We start from the raw sequence: 19,178 nt of genomic DNA on the forward strand, positions 1-19,178 counted from the left end.
AGCTACAGTTACAGAGAAGGGTAAGAGACAAGACTAGCTCATATGAGGAAAACAAATCCTGCAATAGACAAGATTAGAAACATGCCTGATGGAATGCACAGTAGTTTGGAAGAAGCAGAAGAATTAATGACCTAGAAGACAGAGTAATGGAAAGTAATCAAGCTGAACAAAAAGAGGAAGGGAATTATGCAAAATGAGAATAGACTTAGGAACTCAGAGATGTCATCAAACGTAGTAACATTTGTATATTATATGAGAATGAGACCAAGAAGAAGACAGAGACAAAAGGGAGCAGAAAATTTATTTGAAGACATAGTAGCTGAAAACTTCCCTAATCTGGGGAAGGGAACAGATATCCGGATCCAGAAAGCACAGACAACCCAAAACAAAATCAACAAAATCAACAAAAGCAGACCATGCCAAGATATGCTGCAATTAAATTGGCAAAATATAGTGATAAAGAAAAAAACATTTAGATTGAACGCGGGGCTAGATCTTTGGGTTGCTTTGTTGTTCTCCACCCCTGCCAGGCACACACAGAAGCAACCATGTCTAAGGGACCTGCAGTTGGCATTGATCTTGGCACCACCTACTCCTGCGTGGGTGTCTTCCAGCACGGGAAAGTGGAAATAATTGCCAATGATCAGGGAAACTGTACCACCCCAAGTTATGTCGCCTTCACGGACACCGAACGATTGATTGGTGATGCTGCGAAGAACCAAGTCGCGATGAACCCCACCAACACAGTTTTTGATGCCAAACGCCTGATTGGACGGAGATTTGATGATGCTGTTGTCCAGTCTGATATGAAGCACTGGCCTTTCATGGTGGTGAATGATGCTGGTAGGCCCAAGGTCCAAGTAGAATACAAGGGAGAGACAAAAAGCTTTTATCCAGAGGAGGTGTCTTCAATGGTTTTGACGAAAATGAAGGAAATCGCAGAGGCTTATCTGGGGAAGACGGTTACCAATGCAGTTGTCACAGTACCTGCATACTTCAATGATTCTCAGCGTCAGGCCACCAAAGATGCTGGAACTATTGCTGGTCTCAATGTACTTCGAATCATCAATGAGCCAACTGCTGCTGCTATTGCTTATGGCTTAGACAAAAAAGTTGGAGCTGAAAGGAATGTGCTGATCTTTGACTTAGGAGGTGGCACTTTTGATGTGTCAATCCTTACTATTGAAGATGGTATCTTTGAGGTGAAGTCCACAGCTGGAGACACCCACTTAGGTGGAGAAGACTTTGACAACCGAATGGTCAACCATTTTATTGCAGAGTTCAAGCGCAAACATAAGAAAGATATCAGTGAAAACAAGAGGGCAGTTCGTCGTCTCCGTACTGCTTGTGAACGTGCTAAGCGTACACTTTCTTCCAGCACCCAGGCCAGTATTGAGATTGATTCTCTGTATGAAGGAATCGACTTCTATACCTCTATCACTCGTGCCCAGTTTGAAGAATTAAATGCTGACCTGTTCTGTGGCACCCTGGACCCTGTAGAGAAAGCCCTTCGGGATGCCAAGTTAGACAAGTCTCAGATCCACGATATTGTCCTGGTGGGTGGTTCTACACGTATCCCCAAGATTCAGAAACTTCTCCAAGATTTCTTCAATGGAAAAGAACTGAATAAGAGCATCAATCCTGATGAGGCTGTTGCTTATGGTGCAGCTGTCCAGGCAGCCATCCTTTCTGGAGACAAATCTGAAAATGTTCAAGATTTGCTGCTGTTGGATGTCACTCCACTTTCTCTTGGCATTGAAACTGCTGGAGGAGTCATGACTGTTTTCATCAAGCGTAATACTACCATTCCTACCAAACAGACACAGACCTTCACTACGTACTCCGACAACCAGCCTGGTGTGCTTATTCAGGTGTATGAAGGTGAGCGTGCCATGACCAAGGACAACAACCTACTTGGAAAGTTTGAACTCACAGGCATACCTCCTGCCCCTCGTGGTGTCCCTCAGATTGAGGTCACTTTTGATATTGATGCTAATGGTATCCTCAATGTCTCTGCTGTGGATAAGAGCACAGGAAAAGAGAACAAGATTACCATCACTAATGACAAGGGCCGCTTGAGCAAGGAAGATATTGAGCGCATGGTCCAGGAAGCTGAGAAGTACAAAGCTGAAGATGAGAAACAGCGGGACAAGGTGTCTTCCAAGAATTCACTTGAGTCTTATGCATTCAACATGAAAGCAACTGTTGAAGATGAAAAACTTCAGGGCAAGATAAATGATGAAGACAAACAGAAGATTCTTGACAAGTGCAATGAAATCATCAACTGGCTTGATAAGAACCAGACTGCAGAGAAGGAAGAATTTGAACACCAGCAGAAAGAGCTGGAGAAAGTCTGCAACCCCATCATCACCAAGCTGTACCAGAGTGCAGGAGGCATGTCAGGAGGAATGCCTGGAGGCTTCCCTGGTGGTGGAGCTCCTCCCTCTGGTGGTGCCTCCTCTGGGCCCACCATTGAAGAGGTTGACTAAACCAACCTGAGAATAAATAGGTTGAGCATTGTTCCACACACAATATTCAAAGGACCCAAATTTGTAGCAAATTCCATGGCAGTTGTAACGTTGAGCTGCTACAGCAAAAAAACTTGGGCATTCTTGATACTTGAATATGGAATATGTGCACAGGGAAAGGAAATAAACATTGCACTTTATAAGCACTGTATTGTTAAGTGGAAAATGCAATGTCTTAAATAAAACTGTATTTAAAATTGGCACCAAAAAAAAAAGAAAAAAAAGAAAAAAACATTTAAAAGCATCAAGACAAAAGAAGACAGTAACATACAAGGGAAACTCCATAAGGCTAGCAGGGGATTTTTCAGCAGAAATGAGGCAGGCTTTGGGTGGGGAAGGCAGTTAACTGTCTGCCTTCTGCCCAGGTCATGATCTCAGGGTCCTGGGATCGAGGCCTATGTTAGGCTCCCTGCTCTGCAGGGAGACTGCTTCTCCCTCTGCCTCTGCCCCTTCCCTCTGCTCATGCTCTCTCTCTCTCTAATAAATAAAATCTTAAAAGAAAGAGAGAGAGAGAAATGTGGCAGGCCAGAAGACAGTGGCATGATATATTCCAAGTCCAAAATAGGAAAAATCTGCACCCAACAATATTCTATCCAGCAAGGCTATCATTCAGAATAGAAGTAGAGATATGGAGTTTCCCAGACAAAGAAAAACAGAAGGAGTTCATAGCCACTAAACCAGCCATGCAAGAAATAGTTAAGGAGATTCTGAATGGAAAGGAGGGACCAAAAGTGACAGTATGAAGGTAGGAAACACAAAAGCAGTAAAAATAAATAATTCTGTAAAAAATCAAGTCAATGAACTCATTAAAAAATAAAAAAAAAAAAGGATGTGACATATGACACCATATGCCTAAAATGTGGGGAGGGGAGGAGTAAGGAATAGGTTCAAACTTGAACAACCATCAACTCAGTATAAACTGCTATATGCACAAGATGTTATATAAAACATCTTGGTAACCACAAACCAAAAATCACTAATAAAAGTGCAAAGAATAAAGAGAAATAAATCCAATTACATCACTAAAGAAAACCACCAAACCATGAAAGAAAGAAGAAAGGGTCAGACAAAATCTTCAAAAAAACAACCACAAAACAAAACAATCTCAATAAATACCTATCTATCAATAATTACTTTGAATATAAATGGACTAAATGCTCCAATCAAAAGACACAGGGTAACAAAATGGATAAAGAAAAAGCATAACCCATCTATATGCTGCCTAAAAGAGACTCATTTTAGATCTAAAGACACTGGCAAATTGAAAGTGAGGGCATGGAGAAACATCTATCATGCATACTGATGTCAAAAAATAGCTAGTACTTATTTCGGACAAAAAGAGACTTTAAAAAAGACTGTAACAAGAGACAAAGAAGGACACTATATCATAACAGAGAAGATAATCTGACAAGAAGATATAATAATTCTATATATCTATGCACCCAACATGGGAACACCCAAATACATAAAACAGTTAATAACAAACATAAAGAACTTATTGATAATGATACAGTAATAGTAGGGGATTCTAACACCCCACTTACCTCAATGGACAGACCATCTAAACAGAAAATCAATAAGGAAACAATGGCTTTGAATGACACACTAGACCAGATGGATTTAACAGCAGACACAAAACATTCTCCAGAACAGATCATATATTAGCCCACAAAACAAGCCTCAACAAATTCAGAAAGACTAGAGTCTTATGATGCATCTTTTCTTACCACAATATAATGAAACTAGAAGTCAACCACAAGAAAAAATATGGAAATAACACAAATATATGGGGTTAAATAATATGCGACTAGATAATGAATGGGTCAACCAGGAAACCAAAGTAGGAAAAAAAGTACACAGAAACAAATGAAAATGAAAACACAATGAGGCAAAATCTCTGGAATGCAGCAAAAGTGGTCCTAAGAGGGAAGTATACAGCAGTACAGGCCTACCTCAAGAAGCAAGAAAAATCTCAAAAACAACAACAAAACAAAAACAAACCAACCTATTTACCCTAAAGGAACTAGAAAAAGGATAACAAACAAAACCTAAAACCAGCAGAAGGAAGTAAATAATAAAGACTAGAGCAGAAATGAATGATATAGAAACTAAAAAAGGAAAAAGAAAGAAAGAAAGAAAGAAAGAAAGAAAGAAAGAAAGAAAGAAAGAAAGAAAGAAAATGAATAGGTCAATGACACCAGGAGCTGGTTCTTTTTCTTAAAAATCAATAAAACAGATTTATAGACAAAAAAAGAGAAAGGACTCAAATAAATAACATCACAAATGAAACAAGAAATAACCAACAGCACAGAAATACAAACAATTATAATATAATATGAAAAAACTATATGCCAACAAATTGGACAACCTTAAACAAATGGATAAATTCCTAAAAGCAGAAACTACCAAAACTGAAACAACTCCCAAAAAGCAGTACCACTTGGCTTGACAGATGAATTCTACCAAACATTTAAAGAACAGTTCATACCTTTCTTCTCAGACAATTCCAAAAAAACAGAAAAGGAAGGATATTTCCAAATTCATTTATGAGGTCAGCATTACCTTTAAACCAACATAAGATAAAGACATGACTAAGGAGAACTACAGGCCAATATCTCCAATGAACACACATAAAAGTCCACAAGAAAATACTGGCAAATAGAATCCAACAATACCTTAAAAAAATCATTCATGATGATCAAGTGAAATTTATTCCTGGGTTGCCAGGGTGGTTCAGTATTTGCAAATAATTAACATGATACATAACGTCAATAAGAGAAAGGATAAGAACTATATAGAAAAAGAACATATAGACATATAGAAAAAGAACATATAGACATATAGAAAAAGCAAGTGACAAAGTGCAATTTCCATTCATGATAAAAACCCTCAACAAAGTAGGTTTACAAGGAACATATCTCAACATAATAAAAGCCATATATGAAAAACCCACAGCTAACATCACCATCAAGGGGAAAAAATTCAGAGCTTTTCCTCTAAGGTCAGAAACAAGACAAGGATGGGTCAACATATTACTGGAAGTCCTAGCCAGAACAATCAGACAACACAAAGAAATAAAAGTAATTTAAATCTATAAGGAAGGTGTAAAAATTTCACCATTTGCAGATGATACGATACTATATTTAGAAAACCTGAAAAATTTTACCACAAAACTGCTAGAACTCACAAATTCAGTAAAGTGACAGGGTACAAAATCAAGGTACATAAATCTGTTGCATTTCTATATACTGATAATGAAGCAGCAGAAAGAGAAAATAAGGAATTGATACCATTTACAACTGCATCCAAAATAATAAGATACCTAAGAATAATCTTAACCAAAGAGATGAAAGACCTACACTCCTAAAACTATAAAACAATGACATAAGAAATTGAAGATGACACAAAGAAATGGAAATACACTCTATGCTCATGGATTAGGAGAACAAAAATTGTTGAAACGTTTATACTATCCAAAGCAATCTTCACATTTAATGCAATTCCTATCAAAATACCAATAGTATTTTTCACAGAGCTAGAACAAACAATCCTAAGATTTGTATGGAATCAAAAAATACCTAAAATAGTCAAAGCAATCCTTAAAAAGAAGAAAAGCTGGAGGCATCACAATTCAGGACTTCAAGTTATATTACAAAGCTATAGTGGTCAAAACAGTATGGTACTGGCATAAAAACAGATAATATAGACCATAGAACAGAATAGAATACCCAGGAAAAAACCCACATCTATATGGTCAGTTAATGTTCAACAAAGCAGAAAAGAATATCCAATGAGAAAAAGTCTCTTCAACAAATGGTGTTGAGAAAACTGGACAGAAACATGCAAAAGAATAAAAGTGGACCATTTCCTTATACCTTATACAACTTATACAACTCAACAAGAACTTATACAACTCAACAGCCACATACCAAATAATCTAATTAAAAAATGGGCAAAAGACATAAACATTTTTCCAAAGAAGACATAGATATGGGCAATAGGCACATGAAAACATACTTAACATCACTCATCATCAGGGAAGTAGAAATCAAAACCTTACAACGAGATATCATCTCACACGAGAATAGCTAAAATCAACAACACAAGAAACAACAGATACAGAAAAGGAACCCTCTTGCAATGATGGCGGGAATACGGAAAGCAGTGTGGAGGTTCTTCAAAAAGTTAAAAATATAACTACTCTATGATCCAGCAATCGCACTATTAGGTATTTATCCAAAGAATACAAAGATACTAATAAAGGGATAAGTGCACCCCTATGTTTTTGCGGCATTATTTAAAATAGCCAAATTATATAAGTAGCCAAAGTGTCTATCAATTGATAACAGATAAAAAAGATGCCCCCCCACACACACACACACAGGAGTATTATTTAGCCATAAAAATGAATGATATCTTGCCATCTGCAATGACAGATAGATCTAGAGAGTATTACGTAAAGTGAAATAAGTCAGAGAAAGACAAATACCATAGGATTTCAATCATATGTGGAATTTAAGAAAAAAACAAAGGAGCAAAGACAATAAAAGAGAGAAAAAAAAACCAAGAAATAGACTCTTATGTAGAGAGAACAGACTGTTGGTTACTAGAGGGGAGGAGCTGAGGGAAGTTTAAATAGGTGATAGGGATTAAAGAGTGCACTTGTCATCATGAGCTGTGGGGTATTGTATGGAAGTGTTGAATCACTGCATTGTACATCTGAAACTAATGTAACACTGCATGTTACTATACTGGAATTAAAATAAAAACTTAAAAGCAACAAAAGAAAAAAATTGATAAATTAGACTTCATCAAAATTAAAAACTTGTATGTGCTTGACCTATAGCTTCATAAAAGTAAAAAACAACCCAAAGAATGAGATGGCACTTCACACATACTAAAATGGCTAGTATCAGTAAGACTGATAGTAACAAGTATTGGTGAAGATGTGGAGAAACTGGAATCTTTATATATTGCTATTAAGAAAGTAAAATGGAACAGTCAGTTTACAAATTCCACATTTTTTAATTTTATTTTATTTGTCAGAGAGAGAGAGAGAGAGAGAATGTGAGCACAGGCAGACAGAGTGGCAGAGGGAGAAGCAGGCTCCCTGCGGAGCAAGGAGCCCGATGTGGGACTCGATCCCAGGATGCTGGGATCATGACCTGAGCTGAAGGCAGCTGCTTAACCAACTGAGCCACCCAGGCGTCCCGGAACAGTCAGTTTAAAATCAGTCTGGCACTTCATTAACACATTAAGCATGGAGATGTGAGTTGGGCGCTTTCGATGAGGGCGATACAACACCTCATTAAGAACTTCCTCACCAAACCCAAGGAAGAGATCAGGCAAGATTTGTGCTGGGCAGATCCTTTGAAGTCAGGCTGGGCTGAACAGGTATTCCCTTTTATTAGTCACTCAGTTGCTGCAGCTAATCAGTAACCAAGGACCATACGGCTACTGCTCATGGAAACCCAAACAGGCAGGTGATGCTGTGGTGACTTCCGACAGCTCAGAAGTGTTCCAGGGTGCACCTTGCCTGGATCACAGTTTATGATATATTCAGCTACACATCCCCTCAACCACCTCTCACCAAAGTGACTAGGAGGAGGAACTAGGAGGAGGAACACCCAACAGAGGAAAATTTCAGAGACTCTCCCTCAGAACTACGGGATATGGACATAAACCGTATGTCAGAAAGGGAATTCAGGGTAAGAATTATTCAAGCAATGGCTAGGTTGGAGAAAGCCACTAGCGACAACATAGAAACGCTCAGGGAAGAAGTGAAAGCCACCCGGGAAGAAGTTAAAAATGCTACCAATGAGATCCAATCTAATCTAACTACTCTAACAGCTAGGGTAACCAAGGCAGAAAACAGAATTAGTGATCTAGAGGACAAACTGATAGAGAAAAAGAATCAGGAGGAGGTGAAACCATGAAAACAGAATTAGGGAAATAAATGATGCCACGAAACATTCCAACATCAGAATTATTGGGGTCCCTGAGGGGGTGGAGAAAGAAAGAAGACTAGAAGATAGAGTTGAACAAATTCTTGATAAATATTTTCCCAGCGGAACCAGCATTCGTGTCCTAGAGCTTCGTAGAAAGATCACCCCAAGATCAATGAATCTAGAAAACCTCAAGGCACTTGACTGTGAGACTGATGAATCATAATTTTAGACAAGAGCTCCTGAGGGCAGCTGAGGGAAGAGATTCCTTACGTACAGAGGAAGATCCAACGGAATAACATCACACCTGTCCACAGAAACGACGCAAGGCAGATAGGACTAGCGAGACATATTCAGGGCACTAAATGAGAAGAACATGTAGCCAAGAATACTTTATCCAGCAAGGCTGACACTCAAAATGGATAGTGAGATAAAGAGCTTCCAAGACCAGCAAGGTTCAAAAGAGTATGTGACCACCAAGCCGGCACTACAAGAAATATCAAGGGGGGTTCTATAAAAGAAAAAAGAACCCAAGAGTGAAGTGACATAGAACAGAAATTTATGGAGACAATCTACAGAAACAAGGACTTCACAGGCAACATGATGTCAGTAAAAATGTATCTTTCAATAATCACTCTCAACATGAATGGCCTAAATGCTCCCATAAAAATGACACAGGGTTGCAGACTGGATAAAATGACAGGACCCATCTATATGCTGTCTACACGAGACCCATCTGGAACCTAAAGATACATCCAGATTGAAAGTAAAGGGATGGAGAAGCATCTTTCATGTCAATGGGCCTCAAAAGAAAGCTGGGGTAGTGATTTTTATATCAGATAAATTAGATTTTAAACTAAAGACTGTAGTCAGAGATACAGAAGGACACTACATCATTCTTAAAGGGTCTATCCACTAAGAAGATCTAACAATTGTAAATATTTATACCCCAATGCGGGAGCAGCCAACTATATAACTCAATTGTCAAGATAAAGAGTCATACTGATATGAGCACATTTACTAGCAGAGGATCCTGTTACTCTCGGTAATAGATCATCCAAGCAGAAAATCAATAAAGAAACAAGAGCACTGAAAAACACATTGGACCAGATGGACCTCATAGATACATACAGAACATTCCACCCTAAGACAACAGAATACTCATTCTTCTCGACTGCATATGGAACTTTCTCCAGAATAGACCACATACTGGGTCACAAATCAGGACTCAACCAATACAAAAGATTGATATTATTCCCTGCATATTCTCAGGCCACAATGCTTTGAAACTGGAACTCAACCACGAGAAAAAGTTTGGAAGGAATTCAAATACCTGGAAGCTAAAGACCACCTTGCTTAAGAACGTTTGGATCAACCAGGAAATCAAAGAAGAACTTAAACAATTCATGGAAACCAATGAGAATGAAGACACTTTGGTCTAAAACCTATGGGATACGGCAAAAGTGGTCCTAAGGGGGAAATACATAGCCATCCAAGCCTCCCTCAAAAAAAATGGAAAAATACAGAATACATCAGCTCTCCTTACACCTTAAAGAACTGGAAAATCAACAACAAATTAGGCCAACCCAATGCATGAGAAGTAAAAAAGATTAGAGCAGAGATCAATTAGATAGAAACTAGAGATACAATAGACCACATCACCGAAACTAGAAGCTGTTTTTTTTTTTTTTAATATTTTATTTATTTGACAGAGAGAGATCACAACTAGGCAGAGAGGCAGACAGAGAGAGAGGAGGAAGCAGGCTCCCTGCAGAGCAGAGAGCCCGATGTGGGGCTCGATCCCAGGACCCTGGGATCATGACCTGAGCCGAAGGCAGAGGCTTAACCCGCTGAGCCACCCAGGCGCCCTAGAAGCTGGTTTTTTAAAAGAATCAGTAAGATTGATAAACCACTGGCCAAACTAATCCAAAAGAAAAGACAGAAGACCCAAATTAATTAAAATTATGAATGAAAAGGGAGAGATCACAATTAATACCAAGGAAATAGAAACAATCATCAGAAATTATTATCAGCAGCTATTTGCCAAGAAGTTCAGCAACGTAAATGAAATGGATGCATTCCTAGAAACCTATGAACTTCCAAAACTCAATCAGGAAGAAAATGACAACCTGAATAGACCAATATCTAGTAATAAGATTGAAGCAATGATCAAAAATCTCCCAAAAAATAAGAGCCCAGGACCTGATGGATTCTCTGAGGGAATTCTACCAAACATTCAAAGAAGAAATAATACCTATTCTCCTGAAGCTGTTTCAAAAAATTGAAGCAGAAGGAAAACTTTCAGACTTTTTTTATGAAGCCAGCATTACCCTGAATTCCCAAACCAGACAAGGACCCCATCAAAAAGGAGAATTTCAGACCAATATCCCTGATGAATATGGATGCCAAGATTCTCAACAAGATCCTAGCTAATAGCCAACAGGACATCAAAAAGGTTATCCACCATGACCAAGTGGGATTTATCCATGGGATGCAGGAGTGGTTCAACATTCGCAAATCAAGCAATGTGACAGAACAAATCAGTAAGAGATGAGAGAAGAACTACATGGTCCTCTCAATTGACACAGAAAAAGCATTTGACAATATACATCTGTTCCTGATTAAAACCCTTCAAATATATAGGGATAGAGGGAACATTCCTCAACTTCATAAAATCTACCTATGAAAAACCCGCTGCGAATATCATCCTCAATGCGGAAAAGCTGACAGCCTTCCCTTTGAGATCAGGAACTCAAGGAAGTTCACTCTCACCACTGTTGTTCAACATAGTACTAGAAGTCCTAGCAACAGCAATCAGACAACGAAAAGAAATAAAAGGTATTCAAATTGGCAAAGAAGAAGTCAAACTCGCTTTGCAGATGACATGATACTTTATATGGAAAACCAAAAGACTCCACCCCCAAACGACTAGAACTCATACAGCAAATCAGTAATGTGGCAGGAAACAAAATCAATGTACAGAAATCAGTTGTTTTCTTATGCACTAACAATGAAACTATAGAAAGCGAAATTAGAGAATCAATCCCATTTATTATAGCACCAAGAACCATAAGATACCTGGGAATCAACCTAATCAAAGAGGTAAAGGATCTGTACTTGAGGAACTACAGAACACTCATGAAAGAGATTGAAGAAGACACAAAAAGATGGAAGAGCATTCCATGCTCATGGATTGGAAGAATAAACATCCTTAAAATGTCTATACTGCCTAGAGCAATCTATAATTTCAATGCCATCCCGATCAAAATTCCACTGGCATTTTTCAAAGAGCTAGAGCAAACAATCCTAAAATTTGTATGGAACCAGAAGAGACTCCAAATTGCTAAGGAAATGTTGAAAAAGAAAAACAAAACTGGGGGCATCACGTTGTCTGATTTCAAGCTTTACTACAAAGCTGTGATCACCAAGACAGCATGGTACTGGCACAAAAAGAGACACACAGACCAGTGGAACAGAGTACAGAGCCCAGATATGGACCCTCAACTCTATGGTCAAATAATCTTCAACAAAGCAGGAAAAAATACCCAGTGGAAAAAAGTCTCTTCAATAAATGGTGCTGGGAAAATTGGATAGCCATGTGTAGAAGAATGAAACTCAAACATTCTCTTACATCATACACAAAGATAAACTTGAAATGGATAAAAGACCTCAACATGAGGCAGGAATCTATCAAAATCCTAGAGGAGAACAAAGGCAGTAACCTCTTTGACACTGGCCACAGCAACTTCTTTCCAGACATGTCCCCCAAGGCAAAGGAAAATGAAAGCAAAAATGAGCTTTTGGGACTTCATCAAGATGAAAAGTTCCTGCACAGCAAAGCAAACAGTCAACAAAACAATAAGGCAACCCATGGAATGGGAGAAGATATTCACAAATGACACTACAGACAAAGGATTGATATCCAAGATCTAACAAGAACTCCTCAAACTCAACATCCAAAAAAAGATAATCATGTCAAAAAATGGGCAGAAGACACGAACAGACACTTCTCCAAAGAAGACATACAAATTGCTAGCAGACACGTGAAAAAATATTCATTATTGTTAGCCATCAGGGAGATTCAAATCCAAACCACCTTACACCAGTTAGAATGGCCAAAATTAACAAGACAGTAAACAAGAAGTGTTGGAAAGGATGTGGAGAAAGGGGAACCCTCTTACACTGTTGGTGGGAATGCAAGTTGGTGCAGTCACTTTGGAAAACAGTGTGGAGATTCATTAAGAAATTAGAAATAGAGCTAATGTATGACCCTGCAATTGCACTACTGGGTATTAACCCCAAAGATACAGATGTAGTGAAAAGAAGGGCCATCTGTACCCCCAATTTTCATAGCAACAATGGCCACAGTCACCGAACTGTGGAAAGAACCAAGATGCACTTCAACAGATGAATGGATAAAGAAGATATGGCATCGGGCTCTCTGCTCAATGGGGAGCCTGCTTCTCTCTCTTTCTCTGCCTGCCTCTCTGCCTACTTGTGCCCTCTCTCTCTGTGTCAAATAAATAAATAAAATCTTAAGAAAAAAAAAAAGATATGGTCCATATATACAATGGAGTATTATGCCTCCATCAGAAAGGATGAATACCCAACTTTTGTATCATAATGGATAGGACTGGAAGAGATTATGCTGAGTGAAATAAGTCAAGCAGAGAAAGTCAATTATCATATGGTTTCACTTACTTGTGGAGCATAAGGAATAACATGGATGATATTGGGAGATGGAGAGGAGAAGTGAGTTGGGGTAAATCGGAGAGGGAGACGAACCATGAGAGACTATGGGTTCTGAGAAACAAACTGAGGGTTTTGGAGGGGCGGATGGTGGGAGGTTGGGTGAGCCTGATGGTGGGTATTATGGAGGGCACGTATTGCATGAATCACTGGGTGTGGTGCATAAGCAATGAATTTTGGAACACTAAAAAAAAAAAATTAAATTAAATCAGGAAAAAAAAAGATTAAACAATGGGTAGCCATTTGATCTAGCAATTCCCCTTCTAAGTACATACCCAAGAGAAATTAAAACATATAAAAATTTTTATGTGAATGGTCTTATTAGGTAAAAAGTAGAAACGACATGAATGTTCATCAAATGAAAAGCAGATAAAGAAACCGTGGTAAAATGAAACAAGATGGGATTGGGAGGGAGACAAACCATAAGTGACTCTTAATCTCACAAAACAAACTGAGGGTTGCTGGGGGGAGGGGGGTTTTAGAGAGGGTAGGGGGGTTATGGACATTGGGGAGGGTATGTGCTATGGTGAGTGCTGTGAAGTGTGTAAACCTGGCGATTCACAGACCTGTACACCTGGGGATAAAAATACATTATATGTTTATAAAAAAATAAGAAATAAATAAAAAATTTAAAAAAAAAAGAAAGAAAGAAAGATGCTGAACTCAACATGAAAAAAAGAAAAAAAGAAACCGTGGTATGTTTATACAATGAAATATTACCCAGTCATCAAAAGAAATATTACCCAATCATCAAAAGAAAAAAAAAAAAGAAAATACAATGAAATATTACCTCATCATCAAAAGAAAGTACTTGTACATGGTACAACCTATATGAACCTTGAAAATATTATGCTAATAAGTAAAAGCAGCCAGTCACAAAAACCCATATCCATATGATTCCAGTTATATGAAAGTTTCAGAACAGGCAAATCATAGGGATAGAAATGTCATGGAGGGGCAACTGGGTGGCTCAGTCAGTTAAGCACCCGACTACTGTTCAGGTCATGATCTCAGGGGCCTGGCATGGAGCCTGGCACTGGGCTTCCTGTTCAGCAGGGAGTCTGTTTGTCCCTCTCCTTTTCCCTCTGCCCCTCCCCCTGCTCATGTTTTTTTTCTCTCTCTCTCTCAGATAAATAAAATCTTTAAAAGGAAGGAAGAAAGGGAGGAAAGGAGAGAGAGATTAAGAAAGGGAGAAAGGAAAGAAAAAAGAAAAAAAAAGAAAAGAGAAAAGAAAAATAAATGAAAAAAAAAAAGAAAAAAGTCATGAAGATAGAAAGCAGAATACTGCTTGTCTATGGCTGAGAAGGGAGGTTGGAAGGACTATGGAGAGTGGCTGCTAATGGGACCAAGGTTTCTTTCAAAAGGTGACTGTGTTGATGACTGCACAACTCTGTCAACATAATAAAAAAAAAAAAAAAAAAAAAAAAAACAAAAAAAAAAACCACTGAACTGTGTACACTTTTTACCTTATAGACAACACTCTGGCAGACAAGTTACAGTTGCATAAAACTTTTAAGAATAAAAAAAGGTAACCTAAAGCTTAAACTTCTTTGCAACTTGAAAAAGTGAGACTTTACATACAGATCAATTGTCTTCAGAGCTCCTGAATGAATGAGGAAGCCCACAGCATACATTCGCTGCCTTTGAACTGGGGTACCCACCATATGTGTGCTGCTCGGGAGACTATTCAAAGAGACAACATTTCTTCTCCAGGAATGCATAAAACATAAAACAATGGTAAGAGACATGGCAGGTGTTTTAAATAAGAGTTAATTAGAAATTCTATAACCAATACAGTGAAACTTTTTCTGTTTGGAAAGCAGTTGTTTCGTTTCATTTTTTAGTGCCTTAGAAGCATAAAAAAATAGTTTGTGACTAAAAGCATATACATGGCAGTTTGTCTCTATTATTTATACTGTAGTATATATAGAAACAGATCTACAAAAAGAGTATCAAAAAAGAAAGAATAAAGTGGAAGTTTCCTTTTTTAAAAAGATTTTATTTATTTGACAGAGAGACAACATGAGCAAGCAGGGGGGCTGGTGGGAGAGGGAGAAGCAGGCTTCCCGCTATGCAGGGAGCCCAATGCGAGGCTCGATCCCAGGACCCCGGGATCATGACCTGAGCAGAAGGCAGACACTTAATGACTGAGCCACTCAGACACCCCTAGGTAGAACTTTTAGTTGAATGCTGTAGAAGGATTACATCACTGTAAAACTAATCTTCGTGCCCAAATTTTATTCAAAGTAATAGGTGTTTTAATTAATCTATGACTTAGTCAACTATAAAAGCTGTGGTTATTTATAAAATACACATAGAACTATACACCAAAAATGTCATGTTAAAATATGAGCTAAAATCACCAAGCTATCATTGTACTCCTCTCTAAACTGGCTCTCAGGAAGGCTCTGAAGATTGATGCACTGGCCCTTTTTTTTTTTTTTTCCAAGATTTTATATAGTTTATTTCACAGAGAGAGAGCACAAGCAGGAGGAGAGGCAGACAGAGGGAGAAGCAGGCTCCCCGCTGAGCAAGGAGCTGGGTATGGGACTCGATCGCAGAACCCCGGGATCATGACCTGAGCTGAAGACTGATGCTTAAACCGAATGAGCCATCCAGGTGTCCCAACGCATTGGCCCTTCTGTGAGTAATTATTGCTGGTTAACCTGTAATACCTCTGAGTTATCTGCTGAAAAGAAAATAGCCTAACACAGTGATTCCCAATGGGAGAGGCTGAAATGGGGTGGGGGGTTAGATATTTCTGAACTTTTCCAATATAGAAATGACTGCCCAAGTCCTAGGAGGCCAATAGTCTCATGGACATGTATATACAAAGAAGTTCTCCAGCTAAATCTGATATCTCTTCCCAGCCCTTCCCTGCTAGCTTTGAGAGAATTTGGCCATTAGGCTCCTCCCTAGTTAATCTCAAACATTCAGAGGAAAACACTATCCTGAGACGTTTTCCCTCATAGATAGTTTTATCTGTTCGAGAATTTCATGTGAGTGAAAACCATACAGTATGTGAGCTTTTGCGTAAACCTTCCTTCACTTAGCTGAATGCTCCTGAGATTAATCCAGGTGGTACCAGTAATCTGTCCTCTTTAATGCTGAATTATATTTGGTTATATGAACATATCACAGTTTATTCTACTGATCAATTCCTGTGCTGTTTCCAACTTTTGGTCATTATGTTTTTAGTCCTCTTGGTTAAATACCTAGGATTGGAATGGCTGGGTCATACAGTATGTTTAGGTATTTTTAGTTTTTTTTTTTTTAAGATTTTATTTATTTATCTGACAGAGAGAGAGATCACAAGTAGGCAGAGAGGCAGGCAGAGAGAGAGGAGGAAGCAGGCTCCCTGCGGAGCAGAGAGCCCGATGCGGGGCTTGATCCCAGGACCCTGAGATCATGACCCGAGCCAAAGGCAGCGGCTTAATCTACTGAGCCACCCAGGCGCCCCAGTTTTGTTTTGTTTTTTGCAAGGGCTTTTCTTGTACTATTTTCTTGTACTATTTTACACTTCCAGCAATGTTCAAGACCTCTAGTTTTTTTTTTTTTTAATTTTATTTTTTCAGTGTTCCAAGATTCATTGTTTATGTACCACACATACGTGCCCTCCTTAATACCCACCACCAGGCTCACCCAACCCCCCCCCCAAACCCTCCCCTCTAAAACCCTGTTTGTTTCTCAGAGTCCACAGTCTCTCATGGTTCATCTCCCCCTCCAGTTTTCCCCCAGTTCACTTTTCCTTTCCTTCTCCTAACGTCCTCCATGTTATTCCTTATGTTCCACAAGTAAGTGAAACCATATGATAACTGACTTTCTCTGCTTGACTCATTTCACTAAGCATAATCTCCTCAAAAAATTGAGAGCTATGCTATGACACTGCAATTGCACTACTGGGTATTTACACCTAAGATCTCTAGTTTCTTTTCAGTCTTGCCAACACTTGGTATTTAAGCCTTTAATTTTCTTCATTCTGGTAGATGTGTAATGGCATATTATTATAGTGTTAATTTTCATTCCTCTGATAACTAATGATTCTGACCATCCTTTCATGTACTGATTAGCCATTCTGACTCTTCTGGAAATCAAATTACATGTATGCTAGACTTTTTGACATTGTCCCAGGTCTCTGAAGTTCTATTTATTTTTTTCCCAATGATTCTTTCCTCTCTTCTTCATATTGGGTAACTTCTGTTGATTTACAAATTCACCGACTTTCTCTTTTATCCTGTCTAATCTGCTGTTATTCACATCTAGTAGACTTCAAAAAATTCATATATTGTATTTTTCCATTCCAGAATTTCCATTTAGTTCTTTTGGGTTTTATTTTTCTGCTGAGATTTCCTAACTATTCATTCATTATGAGCATGAACAGTCTCTTTAACATCACTGAATGCAGCCGCTTTAACGTCCTTGTCTTCAAAATCCAACATCTGTGTCACCTCAAGATTGGTCTCAGTTGATTTTTTTTTAATTGAGAGTGGGTCATATTTTTCCATTTTATCTTGTTTGTGCATTTCATGTAAGTTTGGATTCTTTCTTGGACACTGTAAATATTATGTATGAAGACTCTGGATTCTATAATATGCCCCTGAAGAGGACTGATCTTTGTTTTGCTTGTTTTAGCAAGGAATTAACTTATTTGGCCTCAAATTCTTGGCTCTTGGGCAGCACTTTAATTCTTTCTTCATTTTTTCTAGCCTAACTGATCTGGTTGAAGTAGAGTTTGACCACACATGTGTAGTGCAGGGGTCAACTAGTGATTTAGGCAGTATATACACAAAATTTGTTGCTTTTGCTTTCTGCTCTCTGGAATACCTTGCTTTCCTATAATTGTGATTGTTCTGAAGCCTATTCCTCAAGCCAAAAAGATAGCAGGTTTTGTGAAGTTGTATTCATCCCTTGGCCTGCCTTCAGGATAAAATATGTAAAAAGTGAAAAATTCCTCAAGTGCCATTTCCTCAAAATCACTCACTAATGGTCATTCTCCAGTATCTTTAGGTTTTTATTTTTATACTTTTTATTTTTCTACATTATTCAAGATTATAGTTGTTATCTGTAGGGAGATGGCCTGAGAGAAACTTCCTCAGCTACTACTGGAAGCAAAACTGTCAGTACTTTTTAAAAATACATTTGCAATGCTCTAGGATCACTGCAGTTCACAGGTAGCAGGTAACTTTGCCATATGGGTGCATACCCTGGATGCTCTCAATTTGGTTATATACATACTAAGAAGTATCTGGTTTATAGAAGTTACATTGGTTATTATAATTATGTAATTTTAATAACTATAACTAAACCAATGGATTATGAATACAAAGGGACTGTTGTCATTTCTACGAAAACTGCCCTGATTGGTTTAAAACCAATTTTTAAGATTTATTAAGTTGCTAAAAATTTCCTGTTGAAACTGAATTTAGTGAAGACAGTGATAAACTTAAAAAAAAGTCACAAAGTTTAGAAGGAATCTGCATTCAGATAATTTCACAAGAGTCATTAAGGTCTTGCTCTACTCTAAAGAAACAGAAACTCTAAAACTTGTAGACAATGAATGGGGTATGGCTTATATAAAAGATATGATAGCAGATGATAAATCAGCAGATACATAAAAAACAACCCCCAAATCTGTCTGTCTATCATAAGATTGATGACTAAAAATATATTTATATGTTTTAAATGAAATAAAAGTTCAACATGGAACTGAATTATTTTGGTACCTGTAATGCTCCATTTTTGCTGAAGGATGAAACACACTGCATTAGTCGACTCAGCTCTTCAGAAACTGCTTCGACCACCTTGGATAGAACTCGAGGTACCAATTCTTTGGAAATAGTGAACACCTGATGGAAGGGTTTAAGGTAAGAAGAAATAATGCATTATGGGAATATGTCCTAACTTGAATTTGTTAAAAACAAAGAAATACACAAAACAAAATAACTCACAGGTCTTC

At 38.2% G+C, this 19,178-nt stretch overlaps 2 protein-coding genes across 9 annotated transcripts in view; one reads left to right on the top strand and one right to left on the bottom strand.

Annotated features, from left to right (window-relative positions):
- The window catches only part of EXOC2 (exocyst complex component 2), a 297,739-nt gene that overhangs the window by 7,485 nt on the left and 271,076 nt on the right, over positions 1 to 19,178 (bottom strand). For all 8 annotated transcript variants that reach the window (XM_046004926.1, XM_046004927.1, XM_046004920.1 and 5 more), the window contains one exon: positions 18,946 to 19,068. In XM_046004926.1, coding sequence (XP_045860882.1) covers positions 18,946 to 19,068 — 123 coding nt within the window. The remainder of the gene's footprint in view (positions 1 to 18,945; positions 19,069 to 19,178) is intronic.
- On the top strand, positions 482 to 2,585 carry LOC123941591 (heat shock cognate 71 kDa protein-like). The gene has a single exon (XM_046004928.1). It carries the CDS (start codon positions 549 to 551, stop codon positions 2,487 to 2,489), a length of 1,941 nt encoding a protein of 646 aa, XP_045860884.1. The 5' UTR covers positions 482 to 548; the 3' UTR covers positions 2,490 to 2,585.

This window comes from Meles meles, chromosome 5 (assembly GCF_922984935.1).
Source record: "Meles meles chromosome 5, mMelMel3.1 paternal haplotype, whole genome shotgun sequence".
NCBI classification, from domain to species: domain Eukaryota; kingdom Metazoa; phylum Chordata; class Mammalia; order Carnivora; family Mustelidae; genus Meles; species Meles meles.

Coding starts and splice junctions, on each gene's coding strand:
- LOC123941591 (XM_046004928.1), top strand. CDS start 549: ATGTCTAAGGGACCTGCAGTTGGCATTGATCTTGGCACCACCTACTCC.